The sequence below is a fragment of the Aythya marila genome, assembly GCF_965140915.1.
Source record: "Aythya marila genome assembly, chromosome: 1".
NCBI classification, from domain to species: Eukaryota; Metazoa; Chordata; class Aves; order Anseriformes; family Anatidae; genus Aythya; species Aythya marila.
Genome location: NC_139042.1, coordinates 96,886,806 through 96,909,579, shown reverse-complemented (window position 1 = coordinate 96,909,579; position 22,774 = coordinate 96,886,806). Strand labels below are relative to the sequence as shown.

Genomic DNA, 22,774 nt, shown 5'->3' with positions numbered 1-22,774 from the left:
AGGAATATTTAGGTACTTGAGAGGCGTAGGACTGGTTGTAATTCCGTGGAGTAGCTCTTAAGATTTTGCAGCCTTTACAGAAAATGTGGAGCTGAAAACCAAAACCTCAAGTAATTCAGGATTTCCTCAGCATGTCCCTCTGTAGTATAATTTCAAGAATTTAGTTTTATGTACTCTCTTTATAAAATTAATGATCTGATCCAAGAAATCATAATTCTGAAGCTACTATAGGGTCCTGGTACTGGATGTTGTCTCTCAGTGTATGTTCTGCATTAAGCTTTAATGAGAGACACTCACAAAAGCTCCCTTTCTCCCTTGCACTTGTAATAAATGGATGATGTCCCACGAAAGAGTGTGAGAAGTAGTGATGGATTAGAAAAACTATATTTGTTCCTTTTTTTTAATAGATTTGCTTTTGTATCATCATTAATAGAGGAGGAGATGGTACTTGGCAATCAGTGTTAGTCGTCTTCACTTTTCTGGGAATATTTTCAGCTTGAAAGAAATAGTCTGAATAAATCGATAAGTTGCTACACTGGACACTTTCTACAAGCTGGAGTTGCAAGAAAGAAAGTGTGAGTTTTGGAAGATGCATGAGGATATGTCCTGCCGTACAACTTTACTTTAAGTCCCTGGACTGTGTGTAGAATAACCTTTCAAATTGTGTTGTGAGCATTAAGAGAAATGGATGCTGCTAGATGTAAGCACTTCCCTATCAATTTTTCAGTGCTTAAAATTTAAATAAGAGACTAGAAAACCCATTTCGTAAACCTCTGATTTCAGTAACTCAGTGTCTCTTAGTTTACATATCCATCCTCTCATTGTTTGGGAACACACCTCACATTGTGACTTCTGTATTCCAAAAGCTTATTGAAGACAGTTTTTCAGAAAGCATGTCTTCTGGTTTTACACGGCATTGGCTTTTATATATCACATTTGCAGTTTTAGTCTCTGATTCATTAACAATTAAAATTAATGATATGTTCCATGGATTTGAAACAATTTTGAAGTCATTTTTCCATGGATGTGTATATATTTTAAGTGTTTCATTTGTTTATATGGTATCTATTTGCTTCTGTTCCACCATCTTACTGTTTTTTAAAGGCAGGGAAGGAGTATAGTTAGTATTGAATTACACTATAAGTAAGAAAGGATCATGAGACCCTGAATCCACTGATTATTTGCAAAATTCATTTTTGTTCACTCTCTTCTTCCAGAATAATACTTTACTTAACAAATGGTCTGATATTCTTTGTTTTCCACACAGTTGGTTATTCATTCATGAATGTATTCCATGCTATTAAAATGCTGGCATTGTAGCTTCTTGAATCTCTGAATCTCTGTGAATCTGCAAATATATATATATATATATTTATATATACACATAAAAGTCTGTGAACATTATATATATATATACGGATTCACTGTGTGTGTAAAGCAGAGATAAAGAGAGTCTAAACACTTGACTGATTGTCAAACCTCCTGACATAGCTGGGCTGACAGTCTTCTTTAAATGTTTACCAGAAATTGGAAAGTCTTTGTGAAGTAGTTTAGAATCTTTTTGCCTTAATAGCATACTTTGAAACACTTCACCTACTATAGTCTCACTTTTGCAAAGAACTGTGTAAACCTTCCACTATGAGAATCTTTTGCTGAATATGCTATTCACAAAAAGGTTGTGGGAGGAGACAGCTTCCACCACCTCCCTCACACGGAATAGAAATTTTTGTTTGATGTAGCATGTTTCGAAACATGCACTGCGTAAGCAACGCAAATACCTAACTTGCTCAATACAGAATTGGGTAACATGGGATGCATGTCTTCACCTCCCAACAGAAGTTACAGAATTTCATAAGTGACTACTCTAGATGTCTTCCTGGCAACCCCTGCTCTGTGTAGGTAATATTTGACATCACCTTATACTCACAGGGAAGGATGTCATTGTCACTGTGGAGTTCTTGGGCTACCTTTCCTCAGCTTTAGGTGGCTGTCCCAGATGTCCTAGTGTCTCCAGAACAGACACATGGGGCTGACACATATGACACAAGACTTATGGGAAAGCCATAGGACTGTTAAGTGAAAATGTGGTTTGCCACCTTAGACCCACAAACAGGACAACCAAAACACCTGTTTAGGCAACTCAGTCTTACCCACTGTGACCAGTTGTCTTTATCATATTTATATGAACTTTTGTGCATCGATTCAAGTGTTTCACCTTCATTTTCTTTTTAATCCCTTTGTTTTTATTACAGTCTAATGTGAAATTACCTAATGTCCATGAAGTGTATGTGGTTATACATTTTGATAAAGATGAAGGAATACCATGCACAGTTGCTGTTAAAACCTTTCACTTGGCAATTCACTGTCCCTGTATAGAGCCACTAGTAGTGGTGGGCAGGTCAGTGGCCAGTGGAGGACTAATACAGACTTTCACTTATCTAACTGCCAGTTCTCTGTAATACATTTACTTCACTGTTGTGGCATTTTAGAGAATTCAGCAAATGTGCTAGGTGCTACATAGATAAGAAATAGCATCTTGCAGCTCTCAGTGTCTTCTGTCCAAAGGTTGATACTTGTCCATTGCCATGAAATTCTAGTGTTGCAGTTTTTCCTTATACAGCAAGGATTACTATAGCACTGCAGACATACATAATAACAATTTTGCATATCTGGCAGCTTTTATATATGTGTGGATATGTATGTAACTACTATATGATTTGTATGTAAAGTAGATAATAAATGTAATAAACATTCATTTTTGAGCAAAATATATATATTTAAAAAAAAAATAAAATTATACCTGGTGTTATCCCAGAGAAAATGGGGAGATAAATATTTTCAAAAGAGATACTGAAAGGATTCTGATCATTTGCTAATGTTTATCATTATAGCTGCACATACTGCTGTGGATTTATACATTTACACCTTGTACAGCAGCTGAGAACCTAGGCAGTTGAATTGTAAAGGAACAGTCCTAAGGCTTAAAAATACACTGCCTAATATTGAAGAAATTCATACTTATTGAGGGTTTAAGCTCTCTATTTCAAGTCTGTCCTCTTTCTAATCCAACCTGTCTGTCTGTGCAGGTCCTTAAATGACTTTCTATCACAGTACAGCACGAGCACTTCCCACGAAGCACTTCTCATGCACTCTCAGCGCATCCTTTCAGAACTCACCTGTCCCCTTCACTTTTCTGTCAGCCTGGACATGACTTGGTTTATGTGGTGTAGCTGTTCCAAGCCACATCTCAGTATTATTTGTGGGCAGGTGAGGTCAAACAAACTAGGGCTTGCACATAGCCTGATCACGTTTGTGGCACTGATCACCAGAGTCCACCTTGGCCCCAGCAGCTTGCTGCAGCCAGAGAGGGTCCCCTGCATTGCTGGACCCTGCACTGTGCTGCTCACTTCACACAATGTAACATGCTGGGCAGAAGCTTTTCTTATGTTTCTCTCAAATTCCTACAGACATAGCAAACTTGAGAGCTGCATGATGATTCTTGGCTTTACTTCAAGCTGAAGCAAACACGACTTTGTGCCATTTTTTTCCTGGCTTTGCTTTCTGGAAAGTCTTATGTCATTATTTTACATGACAGATGATCTATGTTTATGCTAAAGGTTTGAGACATTTTTGTTTTCTTTTTCTGCTTCCAAATATACTCGATGTGTGGAGCTTGGCTTACTTCTGGTATAAGACAATTCAGGGTCAATGCCTGTGTATTTTGTTTAGGCAAAAATACGTCCAAGCTTCTAATTAAATCAATAGTCACTTACTAAGGTGATAAACTATTATTTATTTTCAGGGCTATAATAAAATAGTGGCAAATCCAATGGAAGGAAATATTTTACTGTGCAACTTTGTCCCCTAGTAGTATTTCATATCATTAATTTTCCTTTTTATAAGCATTATTTGAAACCCTGCCTGCACAGAAATCAATGCACATTTTTACCATAGATTTAAAGAGTCCAGAATTTCTCTTCTGTGTATATTCTTCACAGAAGGCCTGATCCTTATCCTGAAAACATATAAATGATCAAATTAGCTGTGATCCTATTGATTTCTATGGGATTTGTCATCTGTGTAAAGTTTATCACTTGCCTGTGTTTGAAGCCTTTAGTGCAGACAGATGTTACAAGCAAGTTTTTTGGTGCTCCACTTTTCTTAGACAGTGGCTTGTGCAGTCTAATGTGGAATATTTACTGAAAAAAATAAAATAGAAAATAGGTACAGCAAACCTAAAGGGAAAAAAAAAAAAAAAAAAAGATTCAAGACAATTACATCTTCTGTAGGACAAGATCTGCAGTGAAGAGATTGTGCATTGCTAATGAATATTAACTAGGATTTATTCTTGAGTGGGTAAAGCTGAGGGGTTTAATTTTATTTCAAAGGTAGACTGGTAGAGTTCTGAAAATAGCAAGTTTTAAATTCTTTCTTTCTCCCTGAAATTTTGAGTGTATAAGAAATGAGCCACTGCTAATGTCACAGATGCTAATTTTCACAGCCATGACTGAAGTGATGTTCATTTCCATTTGCATTTCATTCTAACAGTGATGAGAGGTGATGAGTTGATGATAAGCTGTTTTCACCATACTGCCCGCTGTGCAAATTTATGCTCGTAGGCAAAGATGACACATAGTTCTGTCATTAAAGGTCTTTACTCCATTGCCTCTTGAAGAAACACTGTTTGTCAAAATCCATTTGAACTCTGTTAAATAAGCAGAAACAGATGACATCTGGGAAGTAGTTTTGAGAATCTGGTTCACAGTGGAAATACCTGTGGGCTTTTATCAAGGAAGGGTTCAGAGAAAGAAAAAATCATACTAGTAATAATCATGTATGTGCAGATGAGGAAAAAAGGGATTGCAGGTGACACGTCAGAAGGTGTTTCCTGTCTCCCTAAGACTTCGTAAAAAAATTGAACAGGGTTAGAGTTAACCCTGGGGTATTTTTCTTGTGTAAGTGGAAAGTTCTGCAATCATATTACTGCTCCTCTTATCTCTGTTATTTTTCTTCCTTTTTCATATCAACATCTTGTTTCTAAATACTGATTATCAGCCAAAATTTTATTTTTCCTTTGGTCTACAGCAGGTCCATAAAGTGTTTTTTTCGTTTGTTTGCTTGTGTTTTTTTGTTTGTTTGTTTGTTTTCAGACTGTTTCCTAACTTATATGATAGTATATCTCTTTCAAAATAAGATTTTGAAATTTCTGGAATTTTGTTTTCTCACCAGAGAGTAAGTAAGGGTCCAGGGTCTTTGTTTTGAAGGAACAACTATCTTTCTCCTCCCCTTTGCCACGAGGCTGTTAAGATATCCAGACTCCACATTCTGATGCTCAGAACAATACAAAGGATCATGAGGACTCACACAACTCTTGACTAGCTTGCATGTTAAACTAAAATAAAATAAAATAAACTAAAATAAAATATTTAAAATTCAGGCCATTTCTTATTTATTCCCTTACTTGATTTACCTTTGCTACCCAGGCTTAAGCCCTTAGATAACAAAATATTCTAAAACAAATTTTCTGAGGGGAATATTTTCACATTAATGTGAATTTTGCTTAAATTTAAAAACAAACAAACAAAACCAGTGCAATTCTTTCTTTGTTTTTCTAAGCAAGCAAGGACATTTCAAGAAACATGTCTGAACTACATTCTCCAGCCATTTCTGGAAATCTGATTATCAACCACAACAGTTATAACTGTACTCTCTGATAAGTACTGTAACACAAATACCAAGGTGATATAAATCAGCATTAGTTGCCTTCTGATTCTTTAACTAGCTTTATAAAGCATTCAACTTCAATACTGTGTTTCTAGGAAACCCAAAATACTCTTAAATCAAACACTGGCCAGGTCATTGTTTGTAAAAAGCAGTATCTGTGTAGGGGCAGGGCAGAGGATGTGGCCTAAAGTTCTTTGGAGGTTTCAATATCTTTCCAGTAATCTGTATTATATATAAATCCAGACTGAATTTATAAATCTGTCGCTGGCAGGTATAAGCAGTTTTTGGGTGGCTACAAATACTTTAGCCAGAAGAATGAACCTCTTGCTGTGTTGGGCTGAAATCCCTAGCAAAACCCACACCAGGAAATGAAAAGAGAAGTCTTCTGGGCCTCTGTAGTCCCAATATCCTGTAAGCTTTATCTTCTGAAAGCTTGTAACAGAGACAGCAGGATTACTTCAGTTGTTAGAAGCAGTTTCACTTACTTCCACAAATTATCAAGGTCTGTGGTTTTGCTCTAGACATTTTTCTGCTCGGCAACAGGCTAGAGGTTATATATGCTCTGAATATTTAGCAAGTCATGTGTCCTTTAATCCATTGTAATGGAAAACTTTGTTTCATACATCAGATGAAGGAGTCTGTGTGCATGTGTGTTAATATTCCAGAGGATGATGAATGACCACCTATCTTTTTCCCAAGGGAAATCTTTTCTATATTTGCATGTTCTTACCTTTCTAGGTGTTTATACTTTATTTTGCTTACATAGCGGAAGAGCATCATCTTACTTTTTTTCTTTTTTCCAAACTTGAGGTTGAAATTCCAGCCCTGAGAGAAATCTGGAGATTTTGAACTACTTCCACAAAGCTGCTTCTTTAAAAAAAAAAAAAAAAGCTGCTTCTTTTTTCTGCATGTATTATGCATCATACTGCAACTTTTTTTCCAGTATATCTCTGCATGTTTATTCCAAGGATACACAGAAAGCTGCATGGTGATTTCACTTGTACACAGACTTTACGCTGCTTAGTTACTAGTTCTAACATCTACAGGCATCTTTCTGGTATGCTGAACATCAACTGCAAAGGGTCTGTTATTCCTAGCCATCATCCAGCATTTAAGCCAAAAAGAAAGCCCTTCTCTGGGACAAAGATTTTATTATCCATCTAACGTTTTGTGTCATTATGTCTTATGGATGAAGTTTTAGTTCTTTTCTTACCCTTTCATACCTTCATCTCTTTTATCTTCTTCACAAGAACAACCAAGTAACCTGACATATCTGTCCTTGTTTTTCACGGGATGCTAAACAATTACTTACTGAGAATTTTAGGAAGTAGTGAGTTCCTCTTCTTGGTCATGTTGACCTCATTCAGAATGTGTGGTAAGTTTGCTGTTCTTTCAGGCATGTTGAAAGGTAAATGATACTTGGGGTTAGTGAAATACTTGAGTACTTGGGTTTAAGATTTTCTGCAGGGTTTCTGATGGCTTCTTCAGGGAAAACAGAAGCACTGCAGGACTGCCATTCAACTAGAAAGCATAGAAAAACTGTGGTGTAATTTCATGTTTTCCCTCTGCCTTTATGTTTAAGATCAAGATGGAGCTTTGTCACTGTCAGCGTGCAGTAACAAGATAAAGAAATCAGCTTCACGTAGCAACAGCACAGCCAAGTGCAGATGTGTAAAGAAGAGATGACAAAGTAACCAATGCAGCTGAATGAGTTTACAAAGCTTGACTCTCGGCTGCCTTCACCTCAGCAAAGCTGATGTTGAGCATTACTGCTCATGAATTGGTTTCATTCTCCACAGCTGCACTGTATTTCTCTCATTCCTCTTTCTGTCTGCCTCCTTTTAAAGATCATATGTTAAGTCTAAAAAGTGCTTCACAGAACTGAAAAGGGGACATGGTTCACTGACGGATGAAAAGCTCAAAGCTTGTGTAGTGAGTGCATATAATAACTGATGATGGTACAGCAGTCATCCAGCTCTAACCCCAAGTACATGGCAAAGCTCTTCTGATATAGCCTGTTGGGGTACTTCCATGACTTTCTTCCTGTCTCTCTAATAGAGTTTATATTTGTTTGATTAGTGAGAGTCTCTTGGTCATTGTGCCTACCTGGAGAAAATGCTTGAAAACTATGTGTTTGGGATTTTGGAAAGTATCTGAAGGAATGGTAGAAGCAAATATGTTCCTGCTATTCATGAAAGTTTAAAACCTTGTAGATAATGCGATCTTCTTTGCAGCCATAGGCCAGATTTGAGAAGGATTTTGAGTATGGCCTTGTTTTGGGGCTTCATATAACTCCTCAAACCTTTCATTGCTACGTGTTCCTTGATAGCATCATCTCATTTGTGTCTCTCAATTATGCACCATTTTTCTGGTGGTTGTAAGAGCTTAGCCTCAATTTTGTCAGGCATCTGAAAGAAAATACAATCCAAATGTCTAGTGAATTTGTTTTTCGTGAAATGAAATCTTAGTCTTCCACTGAGCTGTGGTCATAGTAACCCCACTGCCACAGAGATAATCAAACAGAGAAAGGGGAATTGATGATACTAGATGGGTACCATTTGCCATATCCAGTACCTGCGCTGAGCTGTGGATTGTATTTGTTCCTTTCTGATATAAAAATGACCTGAACAGAATCAGGATGCTATCTTGTCTTCGGAGAACTAGATTTATTCTCATCCCCACCACCACCCCAGGATTGCAGTGATAGGACTTACGCTACAAAGAAAGCCCAGAATCTCACATACCATGTCACGTACACTAAGATGTATTCTTACACGTTCCTAAATCAGTAGGAAACTCTGAATTGGAAACTTTATTTCAACTGGTCCAAAACAAGAAGCTCATTTTATGTATTTATTTATACTCAAATTTCTAACAAACATTTAGGATTCCCATGCATATTTTGTGCAAACAAGTATGTCTGGGTTTTGAAGCTTGCAAGGCTGCAATGAAATTCAAAGTATGTTTTCTTCAACTGGATAATTAAGATAACTTTGGCCATTTGATGGCAATAAGCCAACACTGGAGCTCAGCTTTCTGACAAGGGAGGATATATGAAGGAAAAAAAGCATGGTGACACTGGTCATCATTTTAAAGGAGCCAAAAGTTAACCCACTGTAATGAGTATAGTCTTTTGTTTGATTTTTATTGTTCTCCAAGATAAAAATAATGTAAATAAATGGATATATAGATTTGATGAAACACTAAAATTCACAATGACTGATGATAGATACCACACTAAATTTTGCTTCTCCACTGCATTGCATCTCCATTAAGGCAATTTCAGCTAATCTCACTATGGATTCATTAATCAAGTGCAGTCAGGATGTCTGAAGGGAGATAATGAGGGGAGGAAATTGACCTATTGTTTGGATCTTATTCTCCAGCAGTAAGTTTGTTTATCATGCTTTGTAATATTTGTATTCCGATAAATAAGTTCCAGTTCCATTCAGTTGCGATTAGTTGTCATAACAGATGACTAACACATTTCTATTTACTTGCAACTTTGAAATGATTCCATAAATACATCAATTAACTTTGCGTTCTCCTTTACATTACATGCCTACACAGATTTCCAGCCTGCAGTATTAGTTAACAGTGAAATGGAAACAAGGTGGACCAGTAACATTTTAACTGTGTCATGTTCCCCCCTCTCCTCTCCACCCTTTAGCCAAAGGTACAAGAATCCACGGAGACAAATTATCAAAGTCTTTATTTTTTTTTCCTCTAAGCACTAACATCCTAAATCCATACTGCATTATCAGCAGTCTCTTATTGACTTCCAAAATTTCTCCTCTAAAGAGCCTAAGAAAAGATTTGTTCAATTTTTTACTCATTTTTTACTCATTTAGGATTACATACAGTATATCTGCCCCACATAAAGCTGTCACTATATTACTTAAAAAAAAAAAAAAAAGTTTAGGTTCCAAGAGCCCAGTGGGGTTGGAGACTGCTGAAGATGGGAATGTTTATAAGCTCTGTGATATTAACTGCAGCACTCAACCTCAGGTGACATAAAGCATGCAAAAAAGAACTTTCTGTCAGTTTTATTATTTCTAAAAAGGTTCCCCTTGAAAGAGAAGAGTGACCTTGCTCTGCTGAGCTGACATATGCCACTGAATTAATGGCTAAGCTTTGCTGTAGGGAAGCTTGCAGAAACATTACAACTCCAATGGCTGAGTTTGCTGTGAACATTAATCAGAGGAACCAACATGATGTATCAAACACTCATTTAAAAGTAATAAAAACTAACTCCCTCTCTTCCCTCCCTCCCCCCCAAGTTTCTTAGAATTAGCTTATTGTTGGTCATTACCTGTTGTCAAGGATAAGGCTGCAGGACTGCAGTAAAACTTGTACAAGGGTTTTCTAAAGTTTGCTTACTCTTCAAAAAACCAAACGAGCTTTTGAGACAGTCAGATTTAACCGTGACTTAGAGGTTACTTTTTAATCTTGTTTCCCTTTGGAAGGTCATCTGAAGGAATATCTTCTGCTCAAAATGTGCCTCTGCCTAGCAAGGAATATAGCAGCTGCATTTCATTCACGGTGACTCCCATAGGAGCAGGACCAGCTCCCACACTGTGCTTGAATGAAGTGCAAGACAGGCAAGGAGTCTCCTGATGCCACCGAAATGACCCTTGCAAGGGATCTCATACGGCTGTGGTACGACAGCCAAGTCACAGAGGCTCCAACCAAAGCATCATCCCTCCCACTGTGCTGCAGGGCTGGCCATCGGCGGCTGCAGCCACTTCTCAGCCATGCAGAAGAGGACAGCAAAGTCCTCAGACATGCTGTGGATCCCTGCGCTGTTCCACCTGTGGTCTTTGTACAGCATGATGTGGCGGTGGGGGTCCTTGCTGCCCACAATAACCACACAGAGGAGAACTCTGCCTCCTCTGGGAGGGGACGCAGACCAAGCAGCCTATTCCACTCTATGTGTGCAGGATGGGCTCAGAGCTCCCTGCAAAACTGACTCCTCAGGCACTTCATTCTTCTTGGCTCACCTTTTTGCGCACATATTTTCATCTTCTCTTAAAGCCCGTCCTGCAGAACAACGTAATTTCTCTCACAAGAGAAATCCGACTGAGCCCTGCAAGGTCAGGGCCAGGATAACACCCAGCATTAATAATATCATGCTGTATAAGGAAGTAGAGAAAGGACTTTAATTGAAACAAGGCAATTCATTTGTAAAATACAAGAATTTGTATGCGAATTGCTGTGGTTCAGGAGGAGGAAGGTTCGGGAAAGAAAAGATGTTGTTATTTAAGGGATTAAAGACCAAAGCCTCCAATGCTTATGCAGTGTTTAACCAGTCTTTGCTCACATAACACTCCCCTTCACTGTGGTCACTGTTTTGTGGAGGGTGGATTTCCAAGCTTGTCCCTCAGTGTTTCTGCCCATGTGTAAGTGAAGGATATAAAAGGATAACAGTGCAGTAGAGGTGCACATCATGCCAAGTCCTTAGCTGTCATTTTCATAGCTCCTCTGAGTTTGTCACACATCCTTAACCTTCTTTTAAAGTCATTTTCTTTTCATGGTTTTGTGTGCCACTGAAAGTCACTTTTAATTAAATGTCATATAAATAATAAAGTCTTAATTACATAATTATTGCCAAAACCTGCATGCATGCTCCCAGACTTGGCCAGGTTGCCAGAAGAGCACTGGGAGCCTTTTCTCACTGGGGGGGGTGGGAGTGCTCTGCAACAACTGGGCAGCAATAGTGCTGTTTAAAATGTACATTTTCTCTATCTCCTGTAAAAGTTCCCACCCCACAAGGTGTTGAATGCTGTCACTCACTGACCAAGCAACTGACTTGAGCAGTTAGTTGCTTTATCTCCTTTTCCAAGTTAAGAAAAAAAGGCTAGAAAAAAAAAAAATCTATATCCCCAGTCACAGACTCCAAACACTGATTGCAAGGATCCAAGTTCTACAGTGGTAAACAGAATTCAAAGAAGAGTTGTATCCCCTCCCATCCCTGCTCATATCTTTTGTAAAACTCAGCTGCAGGACAGATATTGTTAGTGCCTATTCCCAAGGAAAGTTTGCAGAAACGGGCCCCCACCCTGTGGAGCCCTGCACCCTTGCTTACTCTGCTGTAATGGCAGTGGCCCCTGGCTCTCTGCCCTGCACTGGGTGTCCTTGGGTCAGGTCCCTGGCTGCACCGCCTGCTGTATGTCACCATTGGCTTGGGGCTGGTGCCTGCCAGGGGCATTGATAACAGGGCTGCTCGGAGTTTACTTCCACGAGTGAAGTTCGTTGACCTGGGGGAGTGTTAAGTATGACAAACTTGTTATTTTACACAGCTCTTAGTTTCTAGTTATTTTCTGCCATTAAAATTAGGGTGCTTGCTCTGAAGCTTCAAGGCAGGAGCCTTGCTCAAAGCCCACCCTGCTCTCCTCACTCCCCACCTCCATGCAGACCACAAATAGTGGGCCAAGTTAACAACTGGAGTCTTTTATAGAGTCATTTTTAAGCCAGTTAAAAGTGCCATTTCAGTAGATTGCCCTATTTGAGTTAGCAAGAACAAGCTGTATCTTTTTTATTGCTTTTGACTGGTGAAGTACAAGGTTTAGGCCATGTTTCAGTGGGCTATAAAGTTATATTAATAGCTTGGTTAGTGGTCAGATGTTCTATATGTGTAACTAATGTGTAAATAGGAAAAATCCCTGAGGTAGGGAGGTTGTGATGTCCTTTATTTTTTTTTTACTTCTTTGTTACACTTTTAAGTTACTGAATCATGTATGCAAATACTCATTCTTTATACAGAAGTGCAAGGGGGTTTTGTTGTTGTTGTTTTACACAGAACAACCCAAAAGCTAAAACTTACTATCTTGCCTTCTGGGAAAGTAGGAGAGAATTTTCTTTGAATATTTGTGCAAGAATTAAGATAAGCTAACAGAGTGGTTATATTCATCCCCACTTTGGTAGTTTGTTATTTCATTCCCAGCACAGTATCCTGATTCTGAAGGGACTGGGAGCAGCTAAGAACAGGTGAAATGAATCAGATCGCGGGCTCCACTTATCACCATTGATCAAAGCAGCAAGCACAGACTGTCGTCTTGGGAGCTGCTGTGGCTTCTTCTGAGCAGAGAGGGAAGAATAGAGGTGTCTAAGGCAGGAGAGGAAATTGGGCAACACACTGAGCTCCCTTTTTGTTACTCAGTGACTGCATTTGCCCTTGCACAGCCTACAGATCTGGGTAGTCTAAGGTTGAATGGAAGCTAAAAATGAAAATGCATGGATGAATTTGAAGAGATTTACTTGTGCAAAAGGGTCAGTACAAAGCCATTGCATCATGCTGGACTGAAATTCTATTTTGAATAGGACTTGAAGTAAAATGTAATAAGCCAGAATTTCTCACAGCAGGGATAGATATCTCTGAGCATTCTAAATTGTCCAAAGGAAGATAAGAGATGAATAGCACCAAGAATGATTATTTAGCAGGATGACCGCTGTCAGTTTTGGCTCAGAGTTTGTCCTTAGACATGGAGAAGCTCTGACTAGTTTATCGTAAGACCTACCTGACTTTTTGATGATATGCGCTATAATGGAAGGGTGTTTTATAACAAAAAGATATGTTTTGCAGCACCTTTTTTTGCTGCTGTTTTTCTATTTGTATACCATACCCTTTTCAGGGGAAAATGATAGTCTATTTGCAGACAAACCAGATCACAAACTGCACACTGTCCAAATTAAGATAAATAGTGATTAGATGTTATTTACCACTTCAAAAACGATTAAATAAAGTTCCCAAATTTCAGGGGACTGAAGATAAGGAAAAAGATTGAAGAAGGATTTAAAATATTGAAACATCTTTGACATTTTCCATTATGCTAATTAGGTATACCAGAGGGGAAAGGATAAAAATTAGTGCATTGACTTGTAGAAATTATTTGATCGGTCATTATGTGGAGAAATAAGTGTTCTCCCTCGGTCCCTGCCCATGCCTCCATTAGATTTTACTGAGCAAATTAATATTTGCTTAACATATCCACTGGTAGCTCTTCCATGAATCCAGCCAGCAAAATCACTTAATCTTATAGGATGCTGAACACTGGTATCAAAAGTCAACAGTGTATTTTCTCCTAGTAGCTTTGCATTTACTTTAAAAGCTTCCCCTCCACTGGAAAAAAGGCCTGGCCATATCTTCACAGGGTAGGTGTTCCCTGACACTAATGCAGTGACTGAAACTACTGAAAGTCATCGTCCTGCTCCCCTGCAGCCCATTGCTCCTAAATCTGCCTTTTGTTATCAGTATAATGGGGTTGAATACATTTTTAAAAGGTGGTAGCTATTGATTACTTAATGGAAAAAGTTAGTATAGAGAAGTGCTGAAGCAGCCCTATTTAGTACTCTCCAGTGCAACAAGACCATTATCTAGAAGAGTGGAAATCATCCTGTAACCCTTATTAATATTTAATAGGGATGAAACAACACTGAAGTATACTACAAAATAGCCCAAGGCTTCTGGCCACATAGAATATAAGGTTGTTTCAAGGGTCAAAAAAGAATAACTGATTTCCCTGTGCTGAAGCTGTTTATAGGTAAGACCAACAATAAACAATGTTTTTCCTCTTGTTCCTTTTAAAGTATTTGCAGCACATCTGCACTTTAATATACAGTTATTCCTACTAGACATCTTCAAGTGATTGAATGCAACAGAAAGGTCAGTGTATGTTTAGAGATCACTGTGTGAGACTATTTTATACCTTCCCAACGTTGCTGTGAATCCCAGCCTCCCGCTCCATGCTTCAGGGCACATTTGGCTGGGTTGACAAGCCAGTGAAAGGTGTTAATCCTGTCTAATAGAACCATAATCCTTAGGGCTGTGTTTTTATATCATACTATTGAGCTAACCTCTTGTCACAGGATATTTTTCATCTAGTTAATAGCAAAGTTCTATATGGGAATTTTAGATAAAATTAAAGTGTACAGTCTAAATGGTCTTTTTCAACTTCACAGGGTAAAAATAAACAAATAAACCACAATGTTTACCCAACAGAGATTTTCTGTGAGATTACAATCAATTAAGAGCAGAGATGTGCAGGTTTTTTGTTTTTTGGTTTTTTGTTTTTTTTTTTTTTTTCTTTTTTTTCTTTTTTTTTTTTTCACCTCAGTGAATAGTAAATGTCATTTTACTTGTCCAAAAATACTCACAAATCTGGGTCAGCTTCTTCAAATAACCTTTGGCTGGAAATATTTTTCAGGTGAGATAGGCCTAGAAATATAAGTGAAAAAAAAAAAAAAAAAAAAAAAGTGTTATTTCTTTTTCTCTTAAGCTGCAATGGTTAGAACATGGACCCAAAATGTGGGCACACTTTCTTCTCCTATCTGGTTGTGCTCAGGCCTCTCCCACTGCTATGTCCACATTATTTATTTATTTATCTGGGGATGCAGGGGGTTGTTAATAAATAAGTGTAGGTGGAAAAACAGGGAAATGAAACAGTGGGGAGTTTTTGTTTTCAGTTCTGTTCCAGGAGAGGCAAATTTTCTTCTTCAGAAATAGAGACTTAAGACAAAGTATTTTCACGTGGCTTCTCGTTGCTTTTCTTTGTCTTACTTTTTCCCCTCTGCAAACTATTTTTAGTTTAAAAGTGACTGTGTGTAAGTGATAAAGAAGCTAATACGTGTAGTAACCTTATGATTTATGAGCAGGGACAGAATAAGATGGGGTTCTTCCCGGATGGAAATACTCAGGGGAGGTGTGTGTGTGATCCTCATAGCTAGTATCATTTTGATGAACTCCTTCCTTAAAACCAGACTACAGCTGTGAAGACTGAATGTCAACTTGTCACCCTGTACTGCATCAGGAGTATGGCAGCATTAGTGCTGAGTCTCTCAGAAGACTAACTACTGCCAGGAAAGGAGAGTGTATGGAGACAGGGCAGTGAACAACATCTTGGTGACTGTGGGCAGAGGGGCAGAGCAGGCACAGTACTGTATCAGTACTCAGCAAGACCCCAAAAGCTGAAATTTTTACTTAGGCATCAGCTCTAAAAGGTCTGGTCTTCCAGCAATTCAGACCACATCACTTCAACAGCATTACTAACCCAGTCATCTGGATAGGGACCTGGAGGACAGGCACTGTAAGGGCAGCATTTCCTAAAGCACTCAGTGTTTGTGTTCTTCTGCTCCTTTTACATTTGTGGAGAGATTTCCCCTTAGCTTCACTGGAAGCAGGTTTATACCAGCATTTACCATGTCTGCAGCACAAAAGTGGGCAATTGGATCAGCTATTAAACAAGCCCTTTTGTCCTCCTCTTTTCTTACCCAATGGATGATCCACCTCAGTACCCTCTCAAACTACCTTACCTGGTAGAGAAGATGTGAAAGTTGAAATGATAGCGCAATGCAAGGAGCTAGCAGGTCCTTTTCAGGCTTGCAGATTTCCCAGATAACAGTGAAAAGAGTTAGCTGGAGATGCCAAAGGAAGGGGGCATGACAGGCATGTTAGAAACCAGGGGAAGAGGAAAAGAAGGCTCATGTGGCTGGGGGGAATATAAGCAATGGAGCAAGGAATCAGTTTGGTTGAAATCATGTAGGCAAAGTAATGGATGAATAAATCCAGAAAAGTGTGTAACCAGGTAGTCTGAAATCACTTGTTAAATCATTCAAGATGTGCAAAGAGTTTGTGGTTTGCTATTTAGTTCAAAGCTGTTTTTTCTTTTCCTCCAGGAGGGATTTTGAACACTTAGAAACAAACTGAGATGATATTGCATTGTATATAATAGTAAGCCCCACTCAAGAAACCGGACACTGCATTAAAATACATTTGTTTTGTATGTAAGGGTAAAGAGTTTTTAAAAAAGGATTAATTCCAGACATAGCATTGAGTACTGGTGAAGATGTAAAAACAAGCCCTTAAGGACTCTGTATAGTTGATAAATGTCCAAATTCTCTCTGATATTAGGAACAGATTTAAAGGCATCTCTGACTTGTCATCAACAAAACTGTGGGGCCTGCCTGATTATTCTGTTACTCCTCCACAACATACACAATTTGCACAAAATGCATTCACATTACACAGTGGCCCTTGACTATTCCTGTTGGTAAAGAAGCCTGGACAGTTTCCACAGCCATGAAAGTAAACTATAAAAATTGAAAAGTTTCCACGATCATAACCAACTCTATGGCTCACACAATACTTATGTATATAGCTTTTTATTTCTAAACACACAGACAACAATTTAACCCAGAAGTAATTCACAGATATCTGTGTATATTTATGTGAAACTGATGTAAAGAACTTGAATCATAGCCATTATCTAATTTGTATTTGAAGCGGTATTGTTTCTCTTATTGATTTTTCTGTTTCCAGCAGTACAGTAATACTTGTTTTCCATATAGTCACCTCCTCGTTTGTTTCCACTGGATTTTTTTGTTTCCGCAGTTCACGGTCCAATGACTTGAAAGCTTGAAAGGATTTTTTAATATAAATGGGTGACTTGACAGCCGTATTTAAGCCTTCAAAACAGAAAGAAAAAAAAAAAAGAAAAAAAAAAGAAAAAAAAAAAGAAAAAAAAAAAAAAACAGTGATTCCAGGTTTGTCTTCTCTTTCTTTACAGCGCACAAGTAGTTTTGGAAGCTTTGACCGTTTCAGACATCACTCAGTATCAAAGACAGATGATTCTGCTGAGGTTTGTATCAAATTTTTACTTTCTTCAGATCTCTTTCCCATAACAGTTATGCAAAAAACATTGAGTAACTGTTGTATAAATTCTACACTGGTGAGAACTTGTCTTGTGTACCTGGATCTGTCTGGATGACTGAGTTCTTGCTCAAAAGGAACAACAGAATCATGCTTAAATTTTCTTACTTTGGTGTGAAGATTAGAAGCAAGTTTTCAAAAAAGGCAAAAGTGCACTTCGTTTTGGTGTGTTCCCGAAGTAACCAACACATGCATGCAGACTACAGATGTGTCATTTTTGTTTTCAAGCAACCTGTATAAATCCCCTCAACTATTGTTTGTATTAAGGCCAATAAACAAAGGGAAACAACAATTCCAGAAAGATGGATTATTTTTTTTCTGTCATTTGCAGTGCAGGGGTGTGCTGCAAACCTCTTTAGGTATACTATTCCCCAGGAAAATGGCTGTGACTAACTTCTGTCATCCTAACTGCATTGGTGTCCTTAATATTATTCTGTAATTCTCATTCCTCTGCACCAAATTGTATTTTCTTGGTGAGTTGTTTCTTACATTTTTATTTCAAATCAGGTGTCTGAACTGGAGACTGTAAGTGATGTTGGAGATGCAGTGCAAACCAAAGCAGCAAGTAATGGAAGAAGCCTGGGTAAGAAGATGAGAGCCATTTCCCTTACCATGAAGAAAAAGATGGGCAAAAAGTACATCAAGGCACTCTCTGAGGAGATGGTAAACACGGCTTAAGAATCTTGTATTTGGTGATAATGCATATGAAGTAACAATGTTATGTGCATTTTTTCCTGTTCTTGTTTCAAGCAGCTATCAGTTATTAGATTCTATGAAAACATGGTTAAAAGTCCTGAATTAAAACAACTTCTAATATGTATGCTTTCTTTCATGTGCATGCTAATGTACACACACATGCACATAAACAAGTACAGCATCACACAGTAAGGGCTCAAGTTAGACCTAGGAGTTTTACGTCATCGAATTTTGCTTTGTCATCAAGGAGAATTTGTGTAAGTATCATAAAACATCTCCTGATGTGGACACAGGGGAGTATTGGATGAACCCAGTCATCAGTCTGATACTCAGCCTGTATAAAACGCTTCATTGGAGAATTTATCTTTGAATACAAGATTTTTTTCCGAAGTCCATTTTGTAGAGGTCAGCCAGCATCCTACAGCATGACAACTCATATGTTTTATCTGCTTTTATCTACTATGTGAAGCTATCTTTATTAAATATAAAAAACATATGATCTGTTTTAAGCACTGTAAACCCTGTTTCGTCAGTATCTTTTGTCACTGAGTTCCAAATTTTAAGACACATAAGGAAAAAGGATCTCTAAAAAATCTAGCTGGTGTGCATCCTATCTCATACATGTATCAACATCAAATAACTAGGAAAAATAAGCATGAAACTTCCCAACATGCTAATAAGCATAAAGTTTCGCAGTTTTGGAGGTCAAAGACAAGAAATCCTATTTTTTTACCTTAATTTGTATTTTTTGCTAAAATTCAGCAAGTTGCAATCCATGAATTTTATACTATGAGAAAGAAAACTCATAATTTCAACATTTATCTTCTGCACATTAACAGAAACCATTCACATGAAAGAAATTCAATGAATTACCTGGATGGACTCACATATAGTGTGATCTTCATACCTGCAATAGATGATGACCAGTGATATTGGTCCACTGATTAATCTATGGCTTATACCGATGATTGGTGTAACAAGCACTGTCCTTGCTGAAAACCAATATAGTCTTTCATTTTAGTGTTATGCCTTGTATGTACCTGTATGGGTCTCCGTACATGCAGTGTCATATTTGCTTGACATCCATCAGTCACCTGATGGATGATTAACATTTCCGCAAATGTGATGTAACGTCCTAAGTACAAGAGGATAATACGCACATTGAGAATGTGATGCAATCTGCTGAAGAAATTCCTTCTTTTGAAAGCTCAGCATTATTTCACTTAGTTGTTACATCATCCCTAAGTTATCTGTGCCTGAAATACAGGCCTTCTTGTTTTGAATTTGTTAAGTGTATAAACTGTGATTTCTGAGGTGTGATTTAATTTCATAAATTCCAGGAACAGATTTCATACGCCATTAGATTTTGTAAGAGAAAAATGCATCTGTTACTTCTGCAATACATGGGATTCTGAGGCCAATATGTAGGTTAACCAAGGTAGTAAGTATGGTGCTAAAACATACATGTATTGATGCTGTACATATGTGCAAGCCATCTCTGGAATGCCCTTGCTTGTGTGCCAGCAAAATAAAGTGCCCATGATTTTCAGAGGCTCAGTACAAAACATACATGTGTCAGCAAGGCCTTCGCCATGAGCTTTCATAATTAAAGTTTATATTTCTTCCTCACAATCAGAAAAAAAACATCTTATTTGGCTACCTACATTTTTTTCATTATAAGCCTTTGTTCGCTGTAATATATTGTAGTCTTCTGAGATGAAGAATCACTTGAGAAGAAGTGAAATTACATGAGTGGGGCAGAGAGGAGATAAGTGATTTCTCCAAGATCATAGTGTTGGGATTGGGTATCCTTAGTACTAGGCATCAACTCCTAAAATGCCTTCTCTCTTAGAGTAGTTCTTAATAAAATGTAGTTATGAATAAATCTCCAAGTGCAATGATGATTCAAAGTGAAAGAAAAAAAAAAAAAAAAAAAAAAAGTTTGACTAAAATAAATCTTAGGTTAACATCTGATTTTTTTTTTAAAGAATGAAGAAGAAAAAGATGACAGTGATCCTGGTGGTGGAATACACACTGAGAAGGGCTCCATAAAAGCCAGTGACTCTATGGAAAGTCTCTACAGTCTAAACAGTGGTCAGAGCTCATCCAGTAAGTACAAGATATCCATACTTCTAATTCAGTACCTGGTCCAATATTGTTATTGCTTAAGTCTGAGGTATCAGACCTGGTGATCAAAAATGTGGTAGTAGACAGCTCTTCAGTCTGGCAGACAAAAATATAATCTGATCAAATGGGCAGCTAAGGTAGATATGCCTGAAATAACCTGAGTGTTTTTAAGAGTGTTGATATTAAAAGAAGTAAAAATATAATAACACTAACAACAACATGGATTACAGTGAATGATGCTGATACTTACCATGAATGTTTCTGGGGGGGTAGCACTGCTGAGTTGCAGTTCCTGGGTGCAACCACACAAGTATCCTCTCTGCAGATAGTGGCTGTGAGTTCATTTTTCACTCTGTGGATGTGAGACAGACAATGTGAGATGTCTGTCTGAGATGATGGGTGATGGGAGCCTGACTGGGCAGCTTCAGGTCATGATGCAGAGATGCAGTCTACTTCTCTGAAATCCCACTGAACACCCACACCCAACTGGGTATTCTCAATTGGAGGATGAACGAATCTGAAGAGAGGTCGAGTTTGCCTCCACATATCTTCAATTGCCCTGCTGTGGACAGTCCCTGGGCAGCAGGTCACAGCTGTCCATGATGATATTGCTGTGCTGTCACTGCAGACATTACGTGAGCCATAAGTGGGGGCTTGAATTGCAGTCCTGGCCGTTTCCACTTAGTTGTTTATCTGGCCCTGAGATGGAGCTATGCACTTAAGCAATCACCTCAAACAAAACCATTTTTATGATCATTTTCTGTGATGTGATTTGTGAAAATTATATATGGGAGTTTACTTCCAACACACTGCTGCTCTTATCTAAAAACATATTTGGATGGGATATTGCAGAGCTTGCTCAAATTTGCTTGAATTACTCTGCTGATATTTTATTGCTCAACTTGGATAAAATGACAGGCAGAAATGTTGATAAGATTAAAATTTTGCTCTGCAATGCAGGTTCTTTTGATGTTTTAGCTAGCTCTGTAACGAAATAAAATAACTTCTACAGTACTTGTTTTCATTTCTCTGAATAAACAGGAGAAGTTCAGCAAAATTAATTCTCTAAATTGCACTTTCAGAGTACATGTTATTAATCTGCAGAGGTAATATTTCAAAAAAGTCTGTAAGTAAAATGTGTAGTCTATTAGTATCATCACCAGAAAAAGATTATTTTAGGGAAGATGTTAATGAAAGATCTCCAACCTATATTCTTCAGTCTGTAGTAGTATGCTTTTTATTGAATGTATTTTTCCTGGAATGTGTCAAAACCTTGTGGAGTATGCTCTTTCTTAATTCTGTGCTTTTGAAAGCCTTCCTCTCTGCTGCTGTGCAGAACTGAATGTCTGGACACTAAGTGCAGGAGATCTCAGCTTCCACTTGATTCTCTTTAAGGTGGGGTGACCAGCTGCTCTGATGGAACAAGCAACAGGGATAGCCTCAGGTTTGATGACGAAGTCCCTTACAGTGGGCCGTTCTGTGGTCGAGCCAAAGTGCACACCGACTTCACACCAAGTCCTTACGACACTGACTCTCTGAAAATTAAGGTAAGACAACTGTCAGGATTTCTTCTTTTCCAGTAAGACCACTGTAGGCATGTTTTACATGTGAAAGAATATGCTTGCTAAAACATTTTTAACTGTTAAGCACATGCATCACTCTAAAAGCAATACAGATCTGTTTTTGCAGTGCTTCTGTAATGACTTAGTTTAGACAATGATGCTAAGTCAGCTGCTGCTAAAGGCTTTTTAAGGCATAGGCCTCCAGGGAGGTACCTCATCAGTATAATATTTCCTCAGAGTAAAACATATGTTGCTTCCCTAGAAGATCTAAAGTAAGAAAATCTAGAGTCTCATGGGGCATGAAGTTCCCTCTCCAGTTAGATTGTATCAAGATCTTGGTGGCACACATCGTCTTTACTGGAAACAGCTCACTTTTTCATTAAGCCTTTATTTACTCACACTTTTGAACTATGAATTTTCTCTGGCTCTGGCATCATAGCAGGGGTGTCCATGCTGTGGGAGTGAGAAAAAGAAGCTCCAGACATAGGACCAGTTCAACACTACTAAAAAGGTCCAGCCCTATTCTTCTCCATCCATGCACAGATGCATTTAATATCATCATTCTTCAGACTATTTGCATCTGTTATCTCTTCTCTAAAGGAAAATCTTTCTTTTCCCTCTCTGTAAACACCTTCCTATCCAGATTGTACCCTTGCCTCATCTTTTTATCTTTTTCACAGCATCTTCTTGTCAAAATCCTCATATGTATCTCACTGCAGTCTCCTTCCTTTGCTCTCAGGCCTGTATTACAGCAATTGCTCTGCAAGTATTTGCAGTTTCCAACATTTACCCTCCACTTCTACACATACCTAAGGTATTTCTTTCAAAACAGTTTATCAGGTAATGAAATGTCAAATTTCTGCTGGCTCACCTAGGTTACTTTTAAAGTCACTAAGGTGGTGTATTTTACAATTAAAAACTAATACTTAAGTTTGAAAACCTCTAAGAATATCACAATAAA

General features: G+C 38.1%; 1 protein-coding gene across 1 annotated transcript in view; it reads left to right on the top strand.

The window, feature by feature from the left end:
- SAMSN1 (SAM domain, SH3 domain and nuclear localization signals 1) overlaps positions 1–22,774 on the top strand; it is a 35,377-nt gene that overhangs the window by 256 nt on the left and 12,347 nt on the right. The window contains exons 2-5 of the mRNA XM_082771547.1: positions 17,286–17,357; positions 17,936–18,091; positions 20,113–20,233; positions 21,647–21,798. Of these exons, the coding sequence (XP_082627673.1) occupies positions 17,286–17,357; positions 17,936–18,091; positions 20,113–20,233; positions 21,647–21,798 (501 nt within the window). The remainder of the gene's footprint in view (positions 1–17,285; positions 17,358–17,935; positions 18,092–20,112; positions 20,234–21,646; positions 21,799–22,774) is intronic.